Raw genomic sequence first — 25,174 nt, 5'->3', positions numbered from 1 at the left:
TTCCATGTTCGACCGATCCATCCATTATCACAGTTCATTCCTTCAGCACGCCCTCGACGACACCCGCCAGCTTCTCCCCGTCCACCAGCGCGCCGAGGTTCTCCATCAGCGCGTACTTCATCTCGTTGATCCGCACCACCGCGTCCACGCCAAGCCTGCGGCCTTCCTCCTTCGACAGCGGGGCGCGGCGCAGGCATAGGTCCTTGTAGGCTTCCTTCGCCCAGCCCTCGATCCCGTATTTCTCTCCCAGGACGAGCTTGTCGACGGAGGAGGCGAGGGGCGCGAGCTTATCGATTACTAGCTTGCGCAGGACGTCGATCTTCCACTGCATGACGAGCTCGAGGACGCCGGTCCACTGCTTGGCCGTTGTTGGACCGGAGCTCACGAAGTCGCTGGATCGGGTAAGTGAAAGTTCCGAGGCGAAGCAGAAGGAAACTTACGGATAGACAAGGCTAAGCAATTGGTCAAAGTCATCCGCTTTGACGTCGTTCAGGATAAGAGGCTCGCTCTCTGTACGACCTACGCGGTGACCGCGCAGCATATCCTTCCAAACGGGAGACGACTTCTGGAAGAAGTGCTTATAAATGCGGTACATGACCGTCTCTACCTTCAAAGCTTGTCAGTGACCGATAAAAATCAGGCACTGTGTGAAACATACCTTGACATACAGCGTCCCGTCCGTAAAGTAGAAGTCGGGCGAATGATGAACATCGACGCTACGCGGCGAGTGGGCGCGAGGGGCATCCAGCCCAGAACGCGTCGAGCGCGAAGGGCTGGGCGAGATGCGGCGACGATGGTAGATAGGCGAACGGGAACGCGAGCGCGAGCACGATGATCGGGTCACCACAACCGGTCTCCTAGGTATATACGGGTTATGAGGATTCCACCTATCATGGACCGAAGGCGAGCGCGCCCGACGACTATGCGCATGCGAAGGCGGACTGTCGCGGCCCACGTCGTCTTCCGCAGGACCATGCGCCTGGCGCCCACGGTAAGCCGAGCGCGAGCAAGACCGAGGGCGGCTGCTCTCCGTGTTGGTGACAGAATGCGGGACAACGCAGTGTCGTGGCACATATACGGTCGTCTGCTGTGGACTAGTTGCCCTGCTGGATTCCCTACTTTGAACGAAGATGAGTGGTGGCCGCTGAGGCGAGGTAGGACACGGCTCGGGAGCGAAAACGCTGACTGGATGAGCAGACGGCGTAGATACGCTCGACACCGTGCCCATGTTGCAGCTCGTGGGCGCATACACTGGGTCCCTCGTACTGCAACGCGAGGACCTGTTGCTGGAGGAGCTCGAGATCGACACCCCGGACATGATGACCGGTCTGGAAGGCGCACTTCCAGGGGCGATAGTGGACTTCTGTTCCCCAGCATGATTCGACGGCGCCCGATGCATGATAGGCACGGTAATGCGCAGAGGGGACGCAGGCGCCTTCGCCGCTGGGCTTCCAAGGTAGCACGGCGACATCGGAGGAGTGTAGCGCACATCGGGAGCCAGCTGCCCCCGCTGCATCTCTGGAACGGCCCCCAGTCGCGGGGAAGGTAAGGAGATGGCCGTCACGGGCTCCGCGGTCATGGCTGCTGCGATATCGGCGTGAGCAATCGTTTGCGCGTGCGTGGGTAGGTGCGTACGCGCGATGGCTTCGGCATGAGCAGCGGCGTTTGCTCGCACGGCAGCCTCTGCAACAGCTCTTGCGGATGGGATATCGACCCGCGGCGGCTCGGCCCTACTCGTCGTGGAGTGGCGGGAACTCTTGCCACCCAGAGAACGTGCGCTGTCGCCCTTCGTGCTGCGTCTGTCGCCCTGCGCACTGTGATCGCCGTTCTGCGAACGTACGCTGCCGGCCTTCGCACTACGCCTGTCGTCCTGAATATTACACCTATCACTCCTCGTGCTGTGCTGGTCGTCCCTCGTGCTGTGTCTATCGCTACGCCTCGTGCTGGCGGAAGACCTCACTGAACGATCCTGCGGAACGAGCACAGGGGATGGGGGATACTCAGACGAACGATGCCCAGAAGGCAGACGTGTGGAATGACGCCCGGGAGAAGGCGATCGGGCGCGAGCAGGGCTATAATCCAAGCAACGATGAGGGGAGCTGATGATAGTGGAAGGAACTCCGTGAGACGAAGGATGGGTGGAAGAACGACGTGAAGGAGGCGAACGAGAGCGCGGCGCGTCGTGTGGCTGGTCTCGAGGAGAGCTACGATGCGACTCCGCCCGCCTTTCGTCGATATCGTGTACACCAGGATACTCCACCGCGACACTAGACCTTGGCGACTGCTGTACGTGTTCGGGCGAAAACGCGTGGTGAGTCATCGTGTTCGAAAGACTACGAACCGACGAATGCGAAGACGGGCTCATAGGAATCACCACCCCAGGACCAGGAGCATCGCATGGTTGCGTAGCCTTTCGCCAAGCTTCCAAGTACGAGGACCCGGAATGCGCGACCGACGCTGGAGTCGAGCCCTTCGACCTGCCAGCGAACCCGAAAGGCGCAAGGAAGTCATCATCGTCGCGTTCCCTTGGCCTCCCCAGTGGTAGATGGTTCGAGCGCGCAGGAGAAGGCGAGCGTGTCCTGTGTGCGGTGGACCGAGAGCGAGCGGATGGCGACGGAGAGCGCGTACTTTGCGCTGTCATAGGCGACGGCTCCTGCGAGTAATGCGAGGGCGACGTGGCCACAGACAATGAATGCGTCGACGGCAGGGGAGGTATCGGCGGTACAGGCAGATTCCTTGACGGCACGTCCTGGGGGTGCACCCCCGACGATCGGTGGGCCCTGGCTGGTGTGGCCTGCATGTTTGCCAAGACAGGCGCTGGCAGCGGGGGCATCGACGATGACACTGAGTTGGGTGTCGACACTGCCGGGAACTCCACTGGACCCCTCGACGGCGTCACCGAATCATGGCTGTATCTCGACTGGGACTGGGCATCAAACTCGAAGTCCCTCTGCACTCCGTCACCGATGTCGGACCACGACCCGCGGTCTGAATGCGAGTCTCGGCTTGAGCTGGAGCCTCGGTGCGAGTCGACGTGGCTGTATGGCGAGTAGCCCAGCGAGCTCGAGTGCGCCGACGAATAGCGCGACACTGAGCCTGGGCTCGCAAGGGCAGAAGCGGGAAGCGCGACACGGCTTGGCGTGGGTTGCTGAGACTCAGGTAGCGATGGCGGCAGCTCGACATGCGCCGGCGAGGGCAAGGTATCGCGCTCGCGATGGGGGGACGTCTGCTGCGACTCGGGCAGAGGCACGCGCACTGCGATATCGCTCCCGAGCATCGACAAGGGCTGCTGAGGGTGCCTGGGCGATGGCTGCAGCGATGCCGGAAGCGGTACCTTGGCCGCCATAAAAGGGCTGCGAGGACCTCGAGGAGACAAGCGATGAAAGTCTTGTACCTCGGATAAGGCTGACAGTGTACTCCTCGACGCCGTGCTGCCCTCGCGCGATGACTTCGTGGCCTGACGGCGCAGAAGCGTAGAAGGCGACCAGCTGTGGTCCTCAGACATAGACGGCGTGGGCAGCGCCACCTGGGCGGGCGACAGGGGAGGTCGGTCGTACATCGACAAGTCCCCGGACAGAGGTACAATCACCCGCGGCGCAGACGGTGGCGATGTGGGGGACCAGATGGGGGAGGGTGGCAGCTGCGGGTACGTATCCATAGGATGCATGATGGGCGATGGGTCCGCGCTCGGTGGCCCGCCACCTAGGTACGCATAGCCTGGGGGATATCCTGCGACGTGGTTCAGCGGTCGTGGGGAGCGGCTACGCCCTCGTCGCGGGGAGGGCGCCTCTGATTCGGACCCGAGGATGATGCATCGAGGGCGATGAGAGGCAGACGAGCGAGAATGGCTGGAGCAGCTACGAATGCGCGTAAGAGTAATGGGAGAGTTCTGCGGCGGAATAGTCATGGGATGAGGCTGGGGGGACTCGACGAAACTATCCGGCGAACAGCCGCGCGTAGACGCTTCTCCCTTCGAGTGGTGGGGGGCGAGGAAGTCAGGGCGGCGGTGAGAACCATGGAAACGAGGCTCGAAGTCCTCATACGGGACAAGCGCCTGGGAATGCGGGCGTTCCGTGGGGGAGAAGGTGATGGTCGACTGGTCATCGAATGTGCTGTCCATCGCGGTCGAGCTAGCGGTATCTAGCGCGCTGGGGAGCGTCGAGTTCGCCACGGACGGTACTCCACCGTCCTGTGGAGCGCTGGTGTCGATAGGCGCCAGCCTCATGTCGCCTCCTGGGGCTGACACCGTGGACCAGGAATTCGCACTTCCGCTGGACGGGCTCTTCGTCGTCTTCGAGGAAGCCACTGGGGGAGGATATAAGCGCATGCAAAGCATCTAGCCTGCCGCCACGTACCAGACCTGGGACTCCCGCATGGCGTGACGTCGCCGACGTTCCTCGCATGAAGCTGGGGGGTTTGCTCGGCCGCAGACATGGCTCGCGCTTGGTGGACGATAGCGGGGACAAGTCTTGGAGATTGTCGGTTGCGCTCGAGAAGATAAGATGCAGAGACAAGAGACAAGTGGCCCTCAGACGTGGGGAAAGGGCGTGGACATGTAATCAAACCTTGGGCAGCGTGCCCAAGGCGTGTCCGCTAGAGCGTCAATGAAAACGTGCATCTCCGCGAATATGCACGGATCAACCGGGAGATCGCTGCTCATTACCTCGACGGAGCTGGGGGAGATACGAGTGCAGCTGGATCGCAGTCGTACGGTGTTCTTCCTGGGCTACTTGAATAATCATTGAACTCATCATGACTGTAGGAAGAGAGGGACATGCTCTTCAGTTCACTTCTGATCAGCAACTTATCAGATACCCACGGAACTCATCAATCGCACGCTCTGGCGGCGACGGTCATGGGACGTGCTGAAGATGCGTTATGCGCAGACGAGGCATCATAAGACGACGATCGCAACGACACCAGGACGCCATGAAGCAGCCCGGGTACCTCCAGGCTGGCCCGAATGGTCACGAATGTCGCCTCAGGGTTTCTCCTGCGCTCTGGAATCCATCACCCAACTTGTACGACCCCAGGTGCATATCCTAACACGGGGGGACTGGTATACAGTCTACCGCTCGTCGAAGGCTAGCAGACGTGCTGCGGCTACCCAGAGCTGGGTGCCTGTCCCAAAGCCGACACCTTTGGACCGTACATGGTTCACCTGCGCCCTCCTGATGTGCCCCCCCCTGCGTCAATACACCGCCCTCTGGTCATTGTTTTACGCCCCTTCTTCGCCGGGGCACTCTACGCGTGCGACGTCCACCGCGCCTTCCGTCGTCATCGCATATTCCCTCCGTGAAACAGACACCTCGAACATCCGTGGCTCCACCGCAACGCCCTCCTTTGATTGAATAAAGGGATCGCCATGTGAACCCCGCAGCGAGGTATAAGTGAGAGCTCTCGTCGACCGGAGTTGTTCTCGTCTCCAGTTACCCTCTCTTCCTTCCCCTCTCTCTTTCACGGATCCTTAGCCTGCTCACGATGTCGTTCCTTGCACTCACTTCCCTCGTTCTCGTCGCGATCCAAGCGCGCGCGTCCGTGATGCCGATCCGTGCCCCTGCCGCTGCTGCGAAGTGCCAGAAGTATGTCGACAGCGCGAGCAAGGCTGCTGCCGCGCTTCAGAGCGAATACTTCAAGGACGGGACGTATGGCGACCAGGCTATCTGGATTGGTGCGGTCGACGCGTTCTACCTCAACCGATGTGAGTACATCCCATCCCGCGATCGAGGAGGTATACTCATGCGCGCAGTGGACGATGTCGCCGGTACCTCGGACTACAAGGACGTAATCACCACGGTCTTTAATGGGCAGGAGGAGTGCGTTTCTATACTTCGCGTGCTGAAGACCTGACTGACGATATCCCCCAGCTACCTCACCAACGGCGGCTCCTACGACGACGTGCAATGGGTCTCCATCGCCTACCTCGCGTACGGCGACCAGGAGAACGCGAAGAAGTACTACGACATCGCCAGCAGCGCGCGCGACTCCGCGACGTGCGGCGGTGGCCTGTTCTGGAGCAGTGCGCGCGACTACAAGAACTCGATCACGAACGAGCTGTACCTCGCGCTCTCCGGGTACATGTACGATGTGACGAAGGACCAGCAGTACCTTGACAACCTGAAAGATCGTACGTGGAGTTACGCCAGCGCCAAGGCGGAGAGCTGACCCCGAATATGCAGTCTACGCGTGGTTCAAGGACTCGAAGTTGCTTGGTGACAAGGGCTGTGAGTACTCCGGTATCTCCTGCTGATATTCGCTCACATGGATCGCAGTGTACAACGATGGCTTGACCAAGGACGGCTCCTGCGCGAACAACGGCGAGAACCCGTGGACGTACAACCAGGGCGTCGTGCTCGTCGGTCTCGGTTACCTTTACAAGAGTACGTTCAGCGTTTAATCCATTGGTCTATGGCGACTTACGACGATTCCAGACGACAACCAGGACCAGGCCTACATCGACGCGGCGTACAAGCTCGTCGACGCCGTCATTGACAACCTCACAATTGACGGCGGCCTCCGCGAGAACTGCGAGACCACCTCCCAGAACTTGTGCAATGCGGATCAGACCTCGTTCAAGGGCATCTTCACTTACTACCTGTGCGTTTCCGCAACCTCGTTTCCCCATCAGCCTCATTGCTCACTATCTCTCCAGCGCCTGGTTCCTCGAGATCACTGGCAAGGACAACGGCACGAAGTACTCCGACTTCATCAAGGCGCAGGCGGACGCCGTCCTCAAGAACGCCGAGCAAGATGGCGACAAGTACACTAACCTCTGGTACGGCGCCGACGAGGGCGCTGCCAAGCACTCCTCTCAGAGCCAGGGCTCCGCCCTTGGCGCCCTCCTCGCCGCGAGCAAGCAGAGCTGCTAAACGTGTTACGTGACACGCTACTGTGTCACAGTTCATTTACGACCACGTGTAGCTCCCGGGTTATGACGCGCACTGGCAGATGTACTACTCGGTAACGGCTTGCTTTTGTACTCCCACCATCGCTGTCTTTTACGCACCGTCGGACCTACCCTCATACTTTACGACCATTGGTGACGCAGGCTATATTTATTGCAATGTAACTTATCGAACTCACAAGCTCTGAAGACTGACCATGGAGAGGCCTTCTGCTGCCGATGTGCCATACCTGGCGGCCATATTGATCCATACGCGTGAGGCCATCGATTGGACCAGTGCGTTCGATAGTAAATATCGGGCAAATGGATTGTTGATGCAGTCGCAGGCGCACCATCTCTGTCTGCACCTGAGGGCGAAGCCGGGTCTGAACTTCCCTGCATCCTGTACCGGGACTCGGAAAAGGCGCCCGAAGGAGAACAGCTCTACGTCGTCATCATGTGGACGGTAGTGCATCCCGAAGAGTTGGTGCAGGGCGCGGTGCTCGTCATGACGCTCGCCGCCGACGTCGCGCGCATCGAGTGCCGGGTTTACGAGCCTCTGAACGAGAGCGCGTCGCCGGAAGCGCTAAAGGGGGCGAAGTATCTCACCTTCCGCGCTATAACGCCGGCTGAGGGTGCAGAAGAGGAGTTCAACAAGTGGTACGACGAGGAGCATATAGGTATGATGAGCAAGGCGCCGACGTGGCAGTCGTCGGCGCGCTTCCGGTTGCACTGCACCTCTACGCCGGAGAGGGAGGCGCCCAAGTACCTTGCGATACACGAGTGGGAGGATGCGAAAGCAGCGATGGCTTCGGATGAGTACAAGGAAGCTCTGTCGACACCATGGAGGGAAAAGGTGCGGTCAGCAGGGGTGAAGCAAGAGGAAATGTTACGACTGGAGTTTGTGCGGAATCTATGATTCTTGCGAAGTCAAAGCTGCATTTCCACGAAAGCGACCGGTCGGCTATAACCGATGTATGCTATTAGCAATACATACATGATATAAGATAGACAAAGGAATGGGGTATAGAGAACGTGAAGCGGCGTAAGGAACTGTATAGTAAACCGAGGGTTGCAACTTGAGTGCCCCAGGAACGGGCCTTTTCGTTTGTGATGTCGGCAAAGGCTTCGTTTGCTTCAACAGTCCGCAAAGTATTTTGCCCGGGGATCGGAGTAGATGACCTGAATAGTCAGGGGGCGAGTTTTCTTCGTCTCGGAAGCGAGTTCGATGGGTGGCGCAGGCACTTCATCATCGTCCAGCATGATGGACCTGCCCACCTCGAAGCAGTTAAGCCGACGCAGAGCAGTGGCGATAGCAGCTAGATCAGGGCGCGGCGGCACACAAGACGCGAGGAAAGCGCGGAGCCTGCGAAGGAACCTTGATGTCGAGGGCTGGGAATCTTCATCGAGCAGGTCCTCTTCAGACACTGCAGAAGCGCCCGCAGGGTCGAACGAGCTCGTAGACGCGCCGGAGAAAACGAGAAGCCATCCGTCATTCCGGGGCCGAGTGAGTGGTACACGCGCTATAGCGCGCTCAACGCGACTTGACGCGATCGACCATGCTGCGGAGCCGGTGGGGGAAGAACTCTCGCTTGACGAATAAGGAGAGCGCGGCTGCTTGAGGCGCGTCAGAAACTCAGTCTGCCAATCTCTGCTGGACGGCGCGCAGATGAAACGACTCACCTCCTGGGACCAATCGAAACAATGTTGCACGTCTATAAACGCGAGGTTATCGAAGGAGAGGCGGTAATCCATGTCGAATAGATAGATAGATAGATAGCGGGGCTTGGCCTGGAGAGGGGAAGAGCGACCAAAATTGCTCTTATATATAAGCAGAGCTTTGCCTTGGCCTGCATTCTGTTGAAGGGCGACGCGAACATTCCTATTTGGGGTATGTCTTTGTGTTGCCTGAGTTTGGACCTGCGACGCTTGCATGCCGGCGGCCGGCAAATAACAACATGATGGGGGTGAATGAATCCCCCTAATCCCCCTCAACGTATCGCAATCGAAGGTGATACAATAACTCGCGTCAGCGTTGCTCCCACGGCACTGAGTATATAACTCTGGGCGGGGACGGAAAGATACGCGCGCCAACCTTACGATGTCAACGTCCTTTGCAAGCCGTCAGCGGGTATGTCGCTGTTGTCGAGTATGAAGGCGGTCCCTGCTGACAGGTAGCATAGGCCAGGATTACGGTGACGATCCCAAAGGTGTACGAGGAGGTCTTCTCGCCCATAGACATGGAGGACCGAGCGATGCTCGGCACGCCGCTCGACGAAGTGTACCTCGTTCAGAACGTCGTGCAACGCGTCAAGATTGTCAGCGCGAAGGCGCAGGTCTTCGTCGTCAACAGAGACGTTTCAGAGGTGAGTGCATATTGCCGCGGCGAGATCGGGATATGGGCTCACCCGCTCAGACAGCCTCCTACGCCGCCCCATGCGCCTCATAACGCCTGCCCATCAGCTTCTTTCACCCGCGCAACCCATTGAACTACCTACCACCCACAGTCGCTCTTTTGATGATAACTTATATAGCCATATTTATTGGGCCAAGCAATGGGATAGGACGTTGATGTCGAAAGAGGACTCAGAGGACGCAGGTAAACGCAGAAAATGCATGCACGCCGGCCCGCATATGGTAAGAGGCCACGTGAAGGCGGCGCTTGCCGGCGACCGGGGGGTGCATCAATTGTTGAACTCAACGTCCATCATCGTGACGGCAGGCAAGCTGGCGCTGACCACTCTTCTCGGTCTCGATGCCTCCTGGTCAATGCTTGAGTCTCCCGAAGACATTCAAGAGCTTGTATAGGCTCACCCTCAGGACCGCATCTGCTGCAGTCCTACATCATCCTCACGCGACGCGGTACCTGCGGCAACTCTATAGACCGACGTTCGACGATGCTGTCGCTGCTATGACAAGGCTTCGAAACGCCTCTAGTGGCGCTGATAAGAAAGCAGATATAGCTCAACTGCGAACGTGGTATTCAGAATGGGGTCAACGCGGTAAGCGAGACTGATGACAACGATGTGGACCTAGAGCTTACTGGGCATAGTCGACAATGCGTTGTCGTTGATGTACCATTCAAGCACTTCGAGAGGTCTACCTCACCGACTTACGCGTAATTTGGGGCTTCTCTCCTTCAGCGAACGCGAACGCCTCAACCAACGCCTCTTCCCCGTCTGGCGATCCGACCAGCCGGAGAAAGCCCTCGGAAAAGCCCTGCGCAAGACCGAGAAGGATCAGGCGTACGCGAGGACGGACCACGGGGCATGGAGCGCAGTTGAGCAGGTAGCGAGGATGGCAGAAGGTCGGCACGGCATGAGTTTGGGGAGGATACAGGTCAAGCGCAGCGTCTGGCGTTCCGCATAACCCTCGGATGCAGCTATAAGCTGGGAACCCGCACGGGGTGGCTGCCGCAGTCTCGAACGTCGCCTACCGTTCTCGGTCGGCCCGTTTGTGCGGCTTCACGCAGCGTCCTCGTCCCATCGCTCGATGTCCCTGTTCGTAACCAAGGGACGGGCTGCGTGCCGTGACCTCGGGGCTTGGCTCTTCGACATGTCGATAATACGGATGCGCAGTCCAGACGTCCGTCGGCTCAACTGGAGTGCAAGACGCGGCCTTTGTCGGACGCCGATGGCTGCCGTTACTCGTGGTTCGTGCAGGGTCTGCGCCAGGACAGCAGAGAGTCGAAAAGAGACCAGGAATATACGAGCTTTGGAAGGATATCCGTGCGTCCGAACTATTGTCTCAAATAGCCTTCACGGCTGTTGCCCCCAGCACCAAGTCCGATGCTGTCACTTCGCAGCAGGAATACTCAAAGTCCTTGGAGACGCCGCAGGCATGACCATGCATGCATTCACTCGTCCCTTCTGAGCCTTGCAAAATCCGCCCGAACCCATTGACGTCCGCTCCGTCGCCCTTTCCCGAGCTTTCCCAGTCCCTTCCCCTTCATCATGCTGACGCCCCTCGTCGTCGTGATGCGCATAATCCAGATTCGCCACCTGATACCGCAGCGAAGATGGTGGCGAATATATATATGGCGATGCCTAGACCACGTCCTACCAAGTTCCTCGCCAGCTCGAGACTGTACTTAAAGCGCTAGCGCTACTTCTGCCTCCTCCAGATCTGTCTTTGCCCCCACCTCCGCTGCCCCTCGTTGCGTCGCCAGTCGACAGTATTACCTTCGCCCACATCATGCACGCCTCCTCATCCACTTCACCCGCTGTTCGCGGAGTCAAGCGCGCGTTCAGGAAGCCATCTCTCTCAATCGAGGTCAAGCGCGTATGTAGCCCTTCCCCCTTCCCAACTTCACCTCACCTTCCAACATACCCTCTCTCGCCCTTGCCCTTTTACTAACCTCCACCCAGGCCCCAACCCACTCCTACATCGAAGACGCCTCATACGCCTCGGGCTCCCAGTACATCATCATCCCCGCCGAGAGCGAGTTCTTCACCCCCTCCGACGAGGAGCGTCACTTCAACACCCCCTTCGACGTCGGGCACCGCCCTATGTGCCTCGCGTGCGATGATGGGGTGTGCGTCGTCGAGAACGGGTGCGCCGGCGACATGGAAGATGGTCCACGGGCGAGCGCCTGTATGGTGGACGCCCGTGTCCGCGCAGCCAAGGATGCCCGTGCGCGAAGGGATCCACGCATCACGAGTTGCCATCCGCTCATCGACGTCGGCGACTGCGAGGTGCGTATTGGCTGAAGGAGGGATTAGGCGGGTTGCCTGATGACCAGCACAGTACGCCAACTCCTGCGAGCTGCGGTCTCCAGCGTCGCCGTCGCTCGTCGCGCACCTCCGTGTGTTTATCGGCGCGTATTGAAGGCTGAAAATGTTAGGGCGTGCGGTCAGGGGACGCCTTACGGGGAATGGGAGGAGTTTCATGGGTCTTACTTGCATAGGTTGCTTTCGGGATGGTTCTTCGCTCAGTTATTACTCTTCGTTCTTCCGAGTCGCCCTAGTGGCGGCACGCGGGTGTTCGCTTATACCCTTGGTTGTGCTCTCTTGGTTTATACCCGCATGTAAATAGTTCATGCATCTCGATTTATCGCCTTGAAGGCACTCCAGCGCACGGATGTTCTATTCGCGTGGAAACTCGCGAAAGGAGTATCTTGAGCAACACATCGAATGACGCCCACATATATCGGCAGTACAGTATACAAGACGAGCAAAGTGATCGGAACCTGTGAGTCCTTGCATGAGCTAATGAAGTTCGCTGAGGGCATGCACTTACCAAAGTCCTCAATCCTCATCCTCCTCATCGTCATCATCATCCTCCCCATCGCTATCATTCCCGAAAAACTCGTCCTCCGCCGCCGTCTGAAACGATGGTTGTGCTGAAGCCGTCTTCCCCTTCGCCACCTTGGACTTCGAGGGCGCAGTCTTCGACGCGTCCCGCTTTTCCGTCACGCGCGGTCTGCTGTCGATGTCGACTTCAGGCTCTGCAGGGAGCTCCCCAGCCTGCATTCGTTGCCGTACAGAGTCCCTCAGCTCTGCTCGTGCGGCATCGGTTTCGCTAGTATCGACCGGTGGTTGGGGGGCTGCGTCGTCGGACTTTTGTGGAGGGTATAGGGAGATGTATTTCTTGAGTTTGGGGTAGTGCTGAAGGGGAGAGAGGGAAGTATCAGCAAAGGAAAGGAGACGATGGAGAGACAACCACGTACCAATACATAGTTCAGATCCACTCTGCGCTCGAACAATCGTGATTGCAGGTCTTCGTCCTCTGGCTTGTGTGCCAGCTCACGCTTCAACTGCTGCACTTTGCGCAGGGCCTTTTGGCGTTCTGGGGCGGAACATTAGTCGCAGGGCCTGCACGCAAGATTGCGGACGTACCAAAGAACTTGACTTTGTGGTATTTCGCTGCCAAGGTGCGTTCCTTCCGCGCAAGTTCTGCCTTCTCGAGCTCTTCCTCCAAGGCCTTGATGCGCCGTTCCGTGTTGTTGCGCACATCTGCGGTGATCTTGTCCTAGTGGACGGTCAGTATAGAGCGCTCTCTCCTTATTTGTGATACACACCTTCAGCAATAACCTCCTTGCCTGCCGTAGGGAAGATTTTATCTTCTGTACACCGGGTATCTTCTCCTGACCATCTTGTGCGCGCTGGGGTGCCTTTCCCTTCCCTTTCCCCTTGTACGGTTTTCCCTTCCCCTCGTTGCCTTTACTCGACTTCGTGCGCTCGGCTGGCATGATGGTGGGGGGAGATGATCGAGGTCGTGAGCAAGAAGCGCCCGGCAGCCCGGCCCGTCACAAATACTTCCAAATCCGGCGTCCATTATTTTCTGCACTTGTTCTTTGCCACCGTCCCCCCGCGCCGTTCCGACATCCAACATGAGGAACCTGGTGCTTTCCTCGGTCTCTGACATCCGGATACGGAATCAGGGTGCTGTAACCGCGACGTGTGTAGACCTTGACGAAGATGTACTTTATGCGACGACGGAGACGGTTACCCCAGACGGGGAAGTACAGGTCGAGGTGGTCCGCGTCGGCGATGCAGATACAGTGCGTGAACTACAAACTATATCGCATATATGCTGGCTTAACCATGCTTGAGCACTCCTCCGTAACGATGTTCACCGCGACTGCAGCGGCTTCGGGCCCTCAGGTCGTCTCACTGCACGTCCTGCCCGACTCCCATTCGATCGTGGCCATAATGCGCAATGGGGACATTACAAACATACCACTTGACGAAGAGGCGCCTATGGTACACCCCATCTTACCCATCCTCACCTTCTGGGCTCATGATCATAGTAGGCCGAAGTCGAAGGCACGGTCGAACCTGGAATATGCGCTGCGTCCTGGAACCCCGACGAAACCCTTGTCGCGCTCATCACTGGTATGTCGTCCCCCTGCTTTCTATACTCTCCGATCTTGCAAGCTGATGCATATACCGTGGTGTAGACGAAGACAAGCTTATCCTGATGACCTCTACTTTCGACGTGATTTCCGAGGGCAAGATCCAAACCGAAGACTTCGGTGAGGACGCACCCATAAACGTCGGCTGGGGCTCCAAGCAGACCCAATTCCACGGCTCCCTCGGCAAATCCGCCGCCCAAGCCGGCCCCGCCACCGTCGTCTCAACCAGCACGGACGATGATCTTCGTCCACGGATAAGTTGGCGCGGTGACGGATCACTCTTCGCTATCTCGTCTCTCTCTATCACACAGTCCCCACCCGACTCCCCTCCCATCCGCCGCCGCACTCTCCGCGTCTACAACCGCCAAGGCGCCCTCCAATCTACCTCCGAAGCCGTACCCGGACTTGAGCATCCCCTCTCCTGGAGGCCTTCGGGCAATCTCATCGCCAGCACTCAGCGCTTCGGCTTTGAGGGCGGTGGCGCGGGCAGACCCGAGCGACATGATATAGTGTTTTTTGAGCGCAATGGATTGCGACACGGAGAGTTTGGGCTTACACTTGGTGGTCCGCCGGATTCGCGGGTGGGACAGGGGCCTCCGAAGGACACCGGCGAGCGGCGATGGGGACATAAGGTTCGGGAGCTTTGCTGGAGCCCAGATTCTAATGTGCTAGCGGTGTGGATTGAGCGAGATGAGTACGACTCAGGTGAATATCCTACCATGAAAGGGTGAACATGGTTACTCAGCATATATGCAGTACAGCTCTGGACGACTGGAAACTACCACTGGTACCTCAAGCAAGAGATACAGACGCCGAAGGACGTTCGCCTGACGTCCGTCCAATGGCATCCCGAAAGCCCTCTCAACCTGGTCCTGACCACTCCGAGTAAGCGAGCTTATCCTCCATCAGAGTGATCACAGTGCTCATGAGCTCGCAGACCTCATCATGCGCCGCGTGTACGCTTGGGACACCTTCACAAGTTTGACAGGTCCTCCGGACGACACGGGCACAGTTGCGGTTATCGATGGCTGTAAGACATCCTCCGCCAATCCTCATCTCATTCGCTACTGACCGCCATCATCCCAGCCCAACTCCTCCTCACCCCCTTCCGCATCCAAAACGTTCCTCCGCCCATGTCCTCGCACAAGCTCGCCCTGCAACCCGCCCTCGGCCCACCGGTTCATGTCGCATTCGGCCATATTGGCGACGTCATGGGTGTTCTGTACGCGAGTGGCCTCGTTGAATTGTGGGATTTGCACACGCGTACGACCGTTGGTCGGGGAAAGCCTATGGCGCCCGAGAAGATCGCGTCTGGTGAGCTCAGTGGTGGCCGTGACTGGAGGCAGATTGTTGTTGTGCAGGGTGGGGCGCCGACGACGGTTTACTGTTTGGGTACGGTAGACGATGGGAGGGATATCACCATCACCACGGACTTGAAGGCGGAGACACGCAGCGCTGTCGCACCTGGGCGACACGGACGACTTCTGTCGTCGGGCAGTGCGGCGACATGGCAAGCAGCGGATGGCAAGCTATACGATGGTGTGCAACAAACGCTTTGCCTTCTTCCATCAGCGCTCACATCCCACGTTGCAGTCCCAAAGACCGGCGACACCTTCACACCCATCGGCTCCTTCCCCGAGTTCTGTTTCGTTGCTTCCAGGTCGCAAGACCCATCCATTCACATTGGCCTCGCTCGTTCAGGAAAGCTTTATGCGAGCAACTCAGAGTCCCCAGGCCCTCAGACCGTTGCCACAAACGCCACCTCTTTTGCCGTTGCCTCCGGCTTTCTCGTCTTCACCACTACCGCGCATGAGGCTGTTTTTGCGCCGTTGGCCGATCTAGTCACCGACGCCACGTCTGATGACCTGACGAAAAAGTCGACCGAATGGGAGAAGCGGCGCGTCGAGCGTGGCTCACGGATTGTCGTTGCGGTTCCGAGTGCGATGAACTTGGTGCTGCAGATGCCGAGGGGGAATCTGGAGACAATCTCGCCGAGACCATTTGTTATGGCTGTGGTGAGGCAGGATCTGGATAGGTGAGGCAGCGTTTGTGAGGCTGCGTATATGGAAGCTTACGGGTTTCCTGACAGAGGTGAATATCGCAAGGCGTTCTTCTCCTGTCGGCGGAACCGTATCGACCTCAACGTTCTCGTCACGCACAATTTCGAGCGGTTCCTCAACGACGTGCCGGCCTTTTTGGACCAGATCCCCGAGGTCGATCACATCAACTTGTTCTTGACCGCCATCGGACGAGGCTCGCTCGATAAGGATGTCGTGACGCGTATCTGCGACGCCGTCCGGGTAGAGCTGGAGAAGCGGGGTCTGGCACGCTACGTGAATAGTATCCTTACTGCGCACATTATGCGCTCGCCGCCGGATCACGAGGCTGCGTTGGGGCTTCTGCTTCGCCTGAAGGAGTCCGACCCCGCCCTCGTCGAGGACGCTGTGAAGTACATCATCTTCCTCGTTGATGCCGACAGCCTTTTCGACACGGCGCTCGGGATGTACGATTTTTCACTGGTCTTGGTGATTGCTCAGCATGCCCAGAAGGTACGCTTTACAGTTCTCATGACAATCGAAGTATGCTCATATTGACCTAGGATCCACGCGAATATCTGCCATTCCTCCGCGAGCTCCGCGCGCTCGATACATACTACCAGCGCTTCCGCATCGACGACCACCTACGTCGTTACTCAAGCGCACTCAAGAACCTCAGCTTGGCTGGGACGGAGCGCTTCGACGAGGCGATAGCATACGTAGAGCGGTACCAGCTCTACGACGATGCTCTGCGGATATGGAAGGGGACGGACCGATATAACGTGCGTAGTCCTTTTCGCACGGAATGCGCGTCAATGCTGACGGATACGCAGACGATCCTCACTGTATATGGCGATTGGTTGTTCGAGCGACGCGAGCTTCGCGATGCAGCTGCAGGTGGGCGCTCTCGGTGAATTTTGGAAGTAGCAAGCTCACAAGTACATCGCAGCCTTCCTGGAGGCCGGTGGAGACGCGAAGGCTATGCAAGCCATGGAGAAGGCGCTTGACTGGGAGAACCTCTTCGACCTGGCCTTGCGCAACAAGCTTGAGGATACGGTGCTGGTAGACATGGCGTATCGCGTGGCAGAGGGTCTGGTCGCGAAGAAGAAATACGCCGATGCGGGGCGCGTCCTCCTCGATTATGCCCACGACGTGCGCGAGGCGGTCATCGCTCTCGTCCAAGGCAACTTGTTCTCGGCCGCTAGGCGCATCGTGAGTCGTCCCCACACCTTCAATGTCCAGGCAGTCGCTCACCCACTCGCCAGATCGCGCTCCACTCACGCCCCGAGCTTCTAGAGGACATCGTCCATCCGGGCGCCCTCGAGAGCCGCGCGCAGATTGAAGATGACATTGGCGAGATGCGCGAGCAGATCCGCAAGCAGGTCAATCGCGTGCGCGAGCTGCGCGTGAAGAAGGTGGAGGAGCCGGGTGCGTTCTGTCGTCCTTTGTATCTGCCATCGTTCGCCAAGCTTGACACTGACGCCCTGCCAGACGCATTCTACGGCGAAGAGGCCAACCTGCACAACGTCGACGTCATGACGGACGTGTCGATGCCCGCGACGGCGTTCACCCGGTACACGGTCGCACCGTCGATGAGCTCAAAGGCGTCAAAGAAGACCTCCCGCTCCCGACGCAAAGCCGAGCGCAAAGCAGGGCGCAAGGGCACGGTCGAGGAAGAAGAGTACCTCCTCACCTCGGTGGGCAAGCTGGTCGCGCGCTTCAATGCTACGCTAGGTAAGCCGAAGTCACCACCCGGTCCTATCCCCTCGTCTCCCCTACATCTTCGCCTATACCCTTGTCTTCCTTATCCACTCGTCCTCCCTATCCACTGGTCCTCCCTACACCCTCGTCTTCTTCCCCATAACGCCTGTCCTCTACCGTCTTCCGTCTTTCCCAAAAAGTCTCTCCCTGCCCCAAACCCCTCCCTAAACTCACCCTCCCCTACACTAATCTCACCCACCCCTACACTAAACTTACACTCCCCTACACTTACCTCACCCTCCCCTACACCAACCTTACACTCACCCTACACTAAACTCACCCTCCCCTCCAGACGAAACCCGCGCCCTCCTCCCCCACCTCTACCAACTCTCCCCCGAGCACCGCGCCGAGGGCGCCGAGCTCCAGGCCGACGTCGCCGCATTTGAAGTCGAGCTCAAGAGCGCGGTGGAGGAGATCTGGACGAAGCCGGCGGAAGGGGAGGGGGTGGGGATCGGGGTGGGGGTAGAGGAAAACTTTGGCCACTGGCAGGGGAACACGGAGTTTGGCCAGAGGAACACGGAGTTTGGCCAGGGGAACACGGAGCGCTCGGTGTTGGAACAAATGCAGATGCATCAAAAGCCGAATCCGGTCGACAAGGTCCCGAAGCCAGAGTTCTCGCGCGAGGAGTGGCGGTTGAAGTTGTATGACTTACTGTAGATGATGCCTGTGCCTGTATCATCATCAATGTATATCTACGAACGTTCACTCGTACTTTCCGGCGTTTCAACAGAAATCACTCGCAAAAGAGGCAGAGAAAACAGTGGTTCAATTCGCAAGCAAAAATTCTAAGCAAGGCCGTGCACCAGTTGAGTGGCAGGCATTCGTCCAGCGGCCGGTTGTACGACGCGCTACAGTAGCTGGGCTTCCACATCGCCCTCACACATCTCCTTCGCCCTCTCCAGGAGCCGCCTACCGAATCACACGTCTAGATCGACAGCACTTGCGCCCAACCGCCTACCAGATGCGAGTCTGCAAGAGCAGGTCGCTGCTGCCCTCGAGCCCGACGCACGCCTTGAGGAAGGCCTCGAGCGCGTTGCGCTGGCGGCCAAGGCTGTTGACGACCTCGGTGCCTGCAGAGTTGGTTAGCATCGATTCACGCCAATCATGGGAGGGAGACTGAGGCGGTGGTACTCACCAGGCTTAACGAGCGGGGCCTTGAGCATGTACGACAGAAGCGAGAGCACCGAGTAGAGGGGCTGGAAGTCGCCGCCCGCGGCCGCCTTGCGGTACTTGACGCGAGTCAGGAGCTCGGTGAGGATCGTCAGGTCGAGGATGAGGGGCGTCGCGAGGAGCGAGTCCTGGGCAGGGGGTCAGCGCGAGTTGACATGACAAACGAACGAAGGCGGCTCACCTCGCACTCGTTGAAGATGTTGATGGTCTGCCGCCCGCCGCAGAAGATCTCCGAGTAGTACTCGTCGATCGCGCGCTTCGAGTCGCCCACCGCGGGCACGTACTTGATCACGACGATGTGGTCCGGGTGCTCGCCCTTCCCGACCGCCTGGCCCTTCGCGTCTACCGGCGGCGCCTTGTACAGCAGCCGGTTCGCATCGACCATGTCGTCGACGACGCTGCTCTTGCTGATCTCCTTGCTGCGGAACTGGCGCTCGGCGGACAGGTTGTGCCCGTCGTTGTTCCCGAGGTGGTTGTAGGACGCGATGGAGAGCGGCTTGATGCCCGCGTTGACAAGGAACTCGGCGAGGACGGACTTGAGCTTCGTCTGGCCCGACTTGAGGTCGTCGCCGCCGATGAAAGCCTTCTCGCGCTCGGCGAGCTCGATGACGCCCGGCACGAAAGTGTTCTGCGGCGCGCCGTTCACGAAGGGCTCGCCCTCGAGGATGGCCGCGACGGCAAAGATCGTTGACGGCGCGACCTCCTCGTGCGAGGCCTTGATGGCGGAGAGCAACGCGTCCGCGGAGTCGTTGACGCCGGGGATGATGTCGCTGTAGCGCTCGGTGTTGGCGGTCCAGAAGACGACGACGCGGTCGAGGCCGTGCTGCTGCTTGAACGCGCGGATGTCAGCGCGGATCTGCTCGAGGTGCGCCTGCTTGTCCGCTCCGGGGATGACGTTGTCCGCGCGCGCCTCCTGGTTGGCGGCGATGTAGTCGGGGTAGTAGATGGAGGGGAGCGGTTTGCCAAGCTCAGCCATGTACGGCTCGACCTGGCGCTGGAGATCGTAGTCGAGCACCTGGGCGCGCTTCATGGCCTTGTCGAGGGGCAGGCCGGAGATGTCCCAGCCTCCGAGGACGAGGTCGTTGGGGTGGACCATCGGGAGGACGTCGGAGATGGGGACGTGAACGTCGCGGCCCGTGGCGGGATCGACGCCGATGGAGACGGTGGAGGCGCGGAGCATGGAGCCGATGTAGTTGGGCTGCTGCATGCCGCTCTTGGTGCCCCAGGCGATGTTGTGGCGGTTGGCGAGGATGGTCGCGCAAAGGGTCGTTCCGTTGTTGCCGCCGAGGCCAACCATCATGAGGCTGCGGGTGCATGAGCTGGCTGACGAGCAGAAAATGATTGTGTGCGACTCACCCAGTCTTGCCAACGGCGCGCTTGGTCTGGAACTGGAACTCATCGGCAGTTGGCTTGACGAGGTACTGGCCGTTGACGACGTTCACCTCCGCGCCGCGGTTGACGTACGTGGAGGTAATGAACTCGTCGCTGTAGGCGGTCTTGTCCGACTGCACGATGATCGAGGCGTCGCGACGCGCCGCCGTCGGATGTACAGGAAGCACTGAATCGATGGGCGACTCGGGGGTAGCGCTCCCGGAGGAAGAGGTGTTGTTGGGAGCCATGATAGATATTGAGAGTAGAGTGGATAGACGGGGTGGGAGTCGGTCGATTCAGTAAATTCTGACAAACGCGGCGGTCGTGTGCTTAACGCCTCGGTGAGAGTTGTGAGTGCTGCACAGCTGGTTCGCGAACATGCACGAGGAGGGGGGAGAGGGTTGGAAAAGGTGGTGTCTGCAGACAGAGACGGCGGCGACGATGGGGGCAAGAGGCAAGAAGCTGGGGAAAAGATGGGACGACGCGGGGATTTTATACGGCTGGGCAGAGGGTTATTTGTAAAGGCTGAAGGAAAGGGGGCGAGGAGGATGGGGTTCCGTAAAAATCCGCGCGTGTTGGGGACGCGCATCGATACGCGTGACACATTTCTAAATGACTGTCACGGCGCGCGCCCACGTTCCCGCCGTCCCTGTCCCGGCCCGCCCAACTTGCCTTCTTCCGCCACCGTGTATCGGACGTTTACTAGCTACATAGCCTTCGTGTTCATGGTACCTACTCCGCATCTCGATTGACAAGTCCATCTGCTAAGCTCCACGCCCGTCAGCCCGCCAACGACCGCTACAGTCCTCTCCCCTCTGACGAGCACGACGATACCGCCTCCTCTCCCGCTGAGCCCACCCCGCATGCGCCCCTCCTTCCGGGGCGCCAGAAGGCCGCCTCGCGCATCAAGTCGCGATGCGTGCTCGAGGTTTCTCCGGACGGCACGTATCACTATGCATACGGCCCAAGCGGGCTTGCTGGCCTCTTCCACAACCGCTATGCTCTACTCTGCGCCATGGTTGCCTCAATTGGCGGCCTCAGCTTCGGATACGACCAAGGGGTGGTACGTCCAGAACTAGCCCAAGTATCGCTCTCGCCGTTTGCCGACGTCTGATCCCAGATTGCCAATATTCTCGTGATGCGGGACTTTGTCCAGGAATTTCCCGTCACGCCCCTCCAGAAGGGCATACTCAGTGCGCCAACCTGCGAGCTGTCCTGCGGTCTACTGAATTAGCTTATCTCTCTCTAGCCGCCGTCCTCGAGCTGGGCGCCCTGATTGGCGCGCTAGGCGCTGGCGTTCTCGCCGACCGCTACTCACGGCGACACTCCATATTCATCGCGTGCCGTACGTGCTGTGTCCCATTTGTATACCACTTTCCATTCTTCCACTCATCCCCGCAGTGATCTTTCTCATCGGCTCGCTCTTCCAATGCCTCGCGCACTCCCTCTTTGATCTCTTTGTGGGGCGTGCGGTTGGCGGCGTCGCCGTCGGTGCGTTGAGGTGCGCTTTCCTGACTAGCTGTGTCGTTATGTCTCACTAGCTCCCGATTTGCCGCGTTCACACAGCATGCTGTCGCCCCTCTATATCTCGGAAGTGTCCCCGCCCGAGCTGCGTGGCTCGCTCATGGCCCTCGAGCAATTCTCCATCGTGCTCGGGTGCGTCCTTGGCTTTTGGACAGGGTTCGCAACGAGGAACAGTGCGTGTTTGAGTCCGCGTCGACTGCACCTTCATCTTTTCCCTGACTTCTTCTTCTTCCCTGACTTCATCTTCATCTTCCCTGACTTCACCCTCTCCTTGACCTGGTCTACTCCACTGCACTTCATCTGACTGATACCTAATACCTCGCCCAGTCCCCGGCTCCCCCGCTTGGCGCATCCCCCTCGGCGTGCAGATCATCCCCGGCATCTTCCTCGGCGCCGGCTGCATGCTCCTCCCGCCCTCGCCGCGGCTGCTGGTCCTGCTCGGCGAGCACGACAAGGCGCTGGCCAGTTTGCGCAAGCTGAGGGGGGCAGGGGTGGAGGGGTGCGATGCGCTGGTCGAGGTGGGTGGTTTCAGTCGGTCTCCCGAGGAGATGCGATGCATATCCTCGAGGCATCATATCTCCTCAAGGATATACATCGCATCTTCTCGAGGCGCGCGTGGTCAGCAGCTGACGGGATTTTGTTTGATACGCCCTTTACGCACTGCCTGGCGCTCCTGCCCCTCGGCTACCGCTCCTGCCCCTCGGCTACCGCTCCTGCCCCTCGGTGACCGCCTTCGGTGACCGCTTCTGCCCCTCGGTGACCGCGTTTGCCCCTCGGTGACCGCTTCTGCCCCTCGGCGACGCTTGCTGGTTCCCCCGCTGCTCATCGACTTTCTCATGATAACTCGCGACGGCTGTCTCGCGATCCATACTCTCGCCCCATTGATCTCTCGGTTTCGGCCGACGCGTCATGCCTCTGCATATCTGAATCATCCCCCGCAATGACCCTCCCCGTCCCAGATCGAGTTCATGGAAATGCGCGTGGAGGCCGCCCTGCTGCAGCGCACCGCGCCCGAGCGCTCCATCGACGCGCGCGGTGCCGATACCGTCCCCAAAGGCCACGGCTCCATCTTCCGGGGCTACAACACGCTTTTCGAGAAGAAGTACCGCGAGCGGACGATGATTGGGATCATGACGATGTTCTTCCAGCGTGAGTGGGCTTCCCTTCACCTTGACCTGTCCTCGTCCTGGCCCTCTAGACTTCTCGCAATTCCTGATGCCGGAATTCCTCTCTACTGTTTCTCGATAATTTCGCGCCCTTGAACCAATAGTTTCCCCTTGCCGTTGGCGCCTTCGGCATATACAGATTCATATCTCCTAGCATTCGTCCTCTTTGCCTTTCTCCACCCCCTCGTGCCCGAGGCCCTGACTTTTGGAGCGCGCATGTCAACCAGGGCATGCGCTATCCTCATCGCTCATCGCCTCGTGTAGGCTCGCTGCTATTGCGTTGTACGGCTGAACTGGCACTAGTACGACGTGCTGGGATACTGGCGCTCGTGCGTGCAGGATGACCCTGCTAGCGCGCACTGGCTTGACGCCTGGCGCGAGATGGATCTACGCTGCTGACGGCCGCTCTTTCATCACTCCTCCTTTACGCGCACGCTACCTTATCGCACCTTCCCCTTACGTTCCGAGCCCTGCATTCTGCCACAATTGCCCATCCTAGTACGCTGTGTATATCGGGTGTCCTTGTCTCTCCCTTGGCGCGAGGTCCATCGCTGACCCAACCCTTTCATCTGTCGCATACCCATTCGCTTCCTCCTGCATCTTCACCCCTTCATCTCTCCATGGCCACCCACTCGTTCCCCTCGCATACCGATTCGTTCCACTCTCACCTCGCCTCTTTCCTACAATCTCCCCTTTGCTTACAATCGCCGCCGTCTGTTTCTCGCATACTCACCTTCCAACCACAGAATGGGTCGGCATCAACGCCCTGCTCTACTACGGCCCGACGCTCGTTGCGTCCATCGGGCTGCAGGGCGAGGAGATGAGCCTGCTCGTGTCGGGCGGGATCGGCGTCGCGCAGTTCGTCGCGGTGCTGCCGGCGATTGCGTATATCGATCGGTGGGGTGAGTGCCGAATTCATCTGTGTCTTTTGAGCGCCGAGTCCGTCCTTGTCCTTTCCGAGTATAGCCTCGCAAGGGAGAATCTGAGTTACTCGAGCCATATGCTGACCAACACCTTTCAGGACGCAGGCCGCTCCTGAGGGGTATGTGCACGCCACAAGAACGTAGGGGATCGATGTTCACTGAATGACCGTACAGGCGGCGCGGTGGTGATGGGCTGCTCGCACCTCCTCATCGCTATGCTGGTGAGCGCCATTCTCTTGCTCTGAATCTCATCGACTCGGACTCGATGCTCACTTCACCTCTCACAGGTCAAGGAGTTCTCCGCGGACTGGGAGGACCACAAAGGAGCCGCGTGGCTGGCCGTCGGGTGAGTTCTCTCGCCGCCTGCCGTTCCTTGCCTGCATCTTCCGTTCGCCCCCATCATCTTGATGTGTGCGGATCGTCCCGCCGTCAGGATAGTGATCCCCCTCTATCCACGGCTGTCTCTGCCCCGGTCCTCTGTGGCCGTCCTGTTCATCTGTGGCTGTCTCCGCCCGTCTTCATCATGGCTGTCTCCCCCTGTCTTCATCCTGGCTGACGCCCCGCTAGCGCGATCTACGTCTTCACCATGGCATACGGGATCTCGATAGGCCCCATCGGGTGGGTCCTGCCGTCGGAGGTGTTCCCGCTGTCGGTGAGGAGCAAGGGAGTGGCCATCTCGACCGCGTCGGTATGGTTGAACAACTGTGCGGTGAATTCCGTCTCCCTCGTATGTTCGATCCTGATGTACACCCTCGCAGTCCTCATCGGTCTCATCACGCCAGAGCTCATGGATATCTCGCCTGCGTGCGTCCGAGGCGCGCTTATCCCTGTCCGGCATTGGCTGATACATAAATTATCCCTTGTCCCAGCTCGACCTTCGCCCTCTTCGCCACCGCGAGCTTCGCCGCGTACATGTGGGCGACGTACCGCGTCCCGGAGACATCGGGCGTCGCGCTCGAGGAGATTGGCGCCATGTTCAGTCATGGTGGTAACCTGGAGCTGGAAGAGGCGGCGCTGCGCCAGCAGATTGAGGCGGTTATGGGGCTGCCGGATGTGGTGAGGAGGGCCGCGGCGGGGTTGAATGAGAGCTGAGTGGGAGAAGAGCTAAGATGGATGAGAGGAGAGGTCGGTGGGGCCTCGCGGAACGTTGTCTTTCGAGCCTTGCCTGGACGGACGGATTTTATCATAGCTTTCGATAGTATTTACTGTACATCACCACTGCACTACTAATCTATACTCAATCGACCTTCCCAAGTTAGAGGCCCGGCCATAAACACATGTGGGAGTTTGTGGGTCCCGGCACTGCACTCTGGGCGCATCAGATGACGCAGTCAGGGCGCTCGCGGTGTCATTGCCAAGCTCCGTTCTCGCATTCTACTCTCATCTTCCCTTTCTCTTGAACCATCCACGAACGTTACGAACGAATACCCCATCATGTCTATGCTCGACAAGTTCCGCCAGGGCGCGCAGAAGGCCGGGCTGCA

The 25,174-nt window shown here is 59.1% G+C and overlaps 12 protein-coding genes across 12 annotated transcripts; 8 read left to right on the top strand and 4 right to left on the bottom strand.

Moving 5' to 3' along the window:
- Positions 1 to 34: 34 nt before the first annotated feature.
- SCHCODRAFT_01099699 (uncharacterized protein) lies at positions 35 to 4,434 on the bottom strand (the record flags this gene model as incomplete). Its single annotated transcript, XM_003030667.2, has 4 exons — positions 35 to 392; positions 441 to 607; positions 659 to 4,305; positions 4,356 to 4,434. 4 exons carry the CDS (start codon positions 4,432 to 4,434, stop codon positions 35 to 37), a joined length of 4,251 nt encoding a protein of 1,416 aa, XP_003030713.1.
- Positions 4,435 to 4,593: 159 nt separating this feature from the next.
- SCHCODRAFT_02335628 (uncharacterized protein) lies at positions 4,594 to 5,404 on the top strand. Its single transcript, XM_050342416.1, has 2 exons — positions 4,594 to 4,758; positions 4,812 to 5,404. Exons 1-2 carry the CDS (start codon positions 4,753 to 4,755, stop codon positions 5,349 to 5,351), a joined length of 546 nt encoding a protein of 181 aa, XP_050199123.1. The 5' UTR covers positions 4,594 to 4,752; the 3' UTR covers positions 5,352 to 5,404.
- On the top strand, positions 5,405 to 7,219 carry SCHCODRAFT_02335629 (glycoside hydrolase family 76 protein). The gene is made up of 7 exons (XM_003030227.3): positions 5,405 to 5,701; positions 5,750 to 5,816; positions 5,868 to 6,127; positions 6,180 to 6,224; positions 6,273 to 6,380; positions 6,432 to 6,597; positions 6,653 to 7,219. Exons 1-7 carry the CDS (start codon positions 5,482 to 5,484, stop codon positions 6,867 to 6,869), a joined length of 1,083 nt encoding a protein of 360 aa, XP_003030273.1. The 5' UTR covers positions 5,405 to 5,481; the 3' UTR covers positions 6,870 to 7,219.
- SCHCODRAFT_02630779 (uncharacterized protein) lies at positions 6,667 to 7,973 on the top strand. Its single transcript, XM_003030228.3, has 3 exons — positions 6,667 to 7,039; positions 7,095 to 7,180; positions 7,231 to 7,973. The coding sequence occupies exons 2-3, from the start codon at positions 7,102 to 7,104 to the stop codon at positions 7,800 to 7,802; spliced, it is 651 nt and encodes a 216-aa protein (XP_003030274.1). The 5' UTR covers positions 6,667 to 7,039; positions 7,095 to 7,101; the 3' UTR covers positions 7,803 to 7,973.
- Positions 7,912 to 8,638, bottom strand: SCHCODRAFT_02736771 (uncharacterized protein; the record flags this gene model as incomplete). Its single annotated transcript, XM_003030668.3, has 2 exons — positions 7,912 to 8,497; positions 8,567 to 8,638. The coding sequence occupies 2 exons, from the start codon at positions 8,636 to 8,638 to the stop codon at positions 8,021 to 8,023; spliced, it is 549 nt and encodes a 182-aa protein (XP_003030714.1). The 3' UTR covers positions 7,912 to 8,020.
- Positions 8,639 to 8,984: 346 nt separating this feature from the next.
- On the top strand, positions 8,985 to 10,252 carry SCHCODRAFT_02669269 (uncharacterized protein; the record flags this gene model as incomplete). The annotated part of the gene is made up of 5 exons (XM_003030229.2): positions 8,985 to 9,014; positions 9,067 to 9,249; positions 9,347 to 9,648; positions 9,704 to 9,885; positions 9,936 to 10,252. The coding sequence occupies 5 exons, from the start codon at positions 8,985 to 8,987 to the stop codon at positions 10,250 to 10,252; spliced, it is 1,014 nt and encodes a 337-aa protein (XP_003030275.1).
- Positions 10,253 to 11,077: 825 nt separating this feature from the next.
- On the top strand, positions 11,078 to 11,710 carry SCHCODRAFT_02702704 (uncharacterized protein; the record flags this gene model as incomplete). The annotated part of the gene is made up of 3 exons (XM_003030230.2): positions 11,078 to 11,164; positions 11,251 to 11,577; positions 11,630 to 11,710. The coding sequence occupies 3 exons, from the start codon at positions 11,078 to 11,080 to the stop codon at positions 11,708 to 11,710; spliced, it is 495 nt and encodes a 164-aa protein (XP_003030276.1).
- Positions 11,711 to 11,719: 9 nt separating this feature from the next.
- Positions 11,720 to 11,917, top strand: SCHCODRAFT_02507097 (uncharacterized protein; the record flags this gene model as incomplete). Its single annotated transcript, XM_050343191.1, has 1 exon — positions 11,720 to 11,917. One exon carries the CDS (start codon positions 11,720 to 11,722, stop codon positions 11,915 to 11,917), a length of 198 nt encoding a protein of 65 aa, XP_050199122.1.
- Positions 11,918 to 12,129: 212 nt separating this feature from the next.
- Positions 12,130 to 13,073, bottom strand: SCHCODRAFT_02600771 (uncharacterized protein; the record flags this gene model as incomplete). Its single annotated transcript, XM_050344040.1, has 4 exons — positions 12,130 to 12,489; positions 12,552 to 12,670; positions 12,721 to 12,853; positions 12,903 to 13,073. The coding sequence occupies 4 exons, from the start codon at positions 13,071 to 13,073 to the stop codon at positions 12,130 to 12,132; spliced, it is 783 nt and encodes a 260-aa protein (XP_050199121.1).
- A 141-nt stretch (positions 13,074 to 13,214) lies between these two features.
- Positions 13,215 to 18,193, top strand: SCHCODRAFT_02702702 (IkappaB kinase complex, IKAP component; the record flags this gene model as incomplete). Its single annotated transcript, XM_050346961.1, has 15 exons — positions 13,215 to 13,385; positions 13,438 to 13,587; positions 13,638 to 13,719; positions 13,785 to 14,444; positions 14,496 to 14,624; positions 14,677 to 14,769; positions 14,826 to 15,278; positions 15,333 to 15,774; positions 15,829 to 16,288; positions 16,339 to 16,557; positions 16,609 to 16,672; positions 16,725 to 16,987; positions 17,041 to 17,203; positions 17,267 to 17,509; positions 17,829 to 18,193. The coding sequence occupies 15 exons, from the start codon at positions 13,215 to 13,217 to the stop codon at positions 18,191 to 18,193; spliced, it is 3,957 nt and encodes a 1,318-aa protein (XP_050199120.1).
- An 88-nt stretch (positions 18,194 to 18,281) lies between these two features.
- Positions 18,282 to 20,660, bottom strand: SCHCODRAFT_02630765 (Myo-inositol-1-phosphate synthase). The gene is made up of 4 exons (XM_003030670.2): positions 20,063 to 20,660; positions 18,888 to 20,010; positions 18,672 to 18,834; positions 18,282 to 18,606 (listed from the first exon to the last, which is right to left on the bottom strand). The coding sequence occupies exons 1-4, from the start codon at positions 20,323 to 20,325 to the stop codon at positions 18,491 to 18,493; spliced, it is 1,665 nt and encodes a 554-aa protein (XP_003030716.1). The 5' UTR covers positions 20,326 to 20,660; the 3' UTR covers positions 18,282 to 18,490.
- Positions 20,661 to 20,725: 65 nt separating this feature from the next.
- On the top strand, positions 20,726 to 24,959 carry SCHCODRAFT_02749899 (general substrate transporter). Its single transcript, XM_050347232.1, has 15 exons — positions 20,726 to 20,805; positions 20,862 to 21,140; positions 21,198 to 21,270; positions 21,327 to 21,422; positions 21,479 to 21,578; positions 21,644 to 21,774; positions 21,929 to 22,119; positions 22,561 to 22,750; positions 23,514 to 23,669; positions 23,789 to 23,809; positions 23,865 to 23,911; positions 23,978 to 24,036; positions 24,258 to 24,394; positions 24,449 to 24,494; positions 24,560 to 24,959. The coding sequence occupies exons 1-15, from the start codon at positions 20,803 to 20,805 to the stop codon at positions 24,780 to 24,782; spliced, it is 1,752 nt and encodes a 583-aa protein (XP_050199119.1). The 5' UTR covers positions 20,726 to 20,802; the 3' UTR covers positions 24,783 to 24,959.
- The last annotated feature ends 215 nt before the right edge of the window (positions 24,960 to 25,174 follow it).

Source organism: Schizophyllum commune (genome assembly GCF_000143185.2).
Source record: "Schizophyllum commune H4-8 unplaced genomic scaffold SCHCOscaffold_8, whole genome shotgun sequence".
In the NCBI taxonomy this organism is placed as follows: Eukaryota; Fungi; Basidiomycota; class Agaricomycetes; order Agaricales; family Schizophyllaceae; genus Schizophyllum; species Schizophyllum commune.
This window is presented reverse-complemented; position numbering and strand designations above follow the sequence as displayed.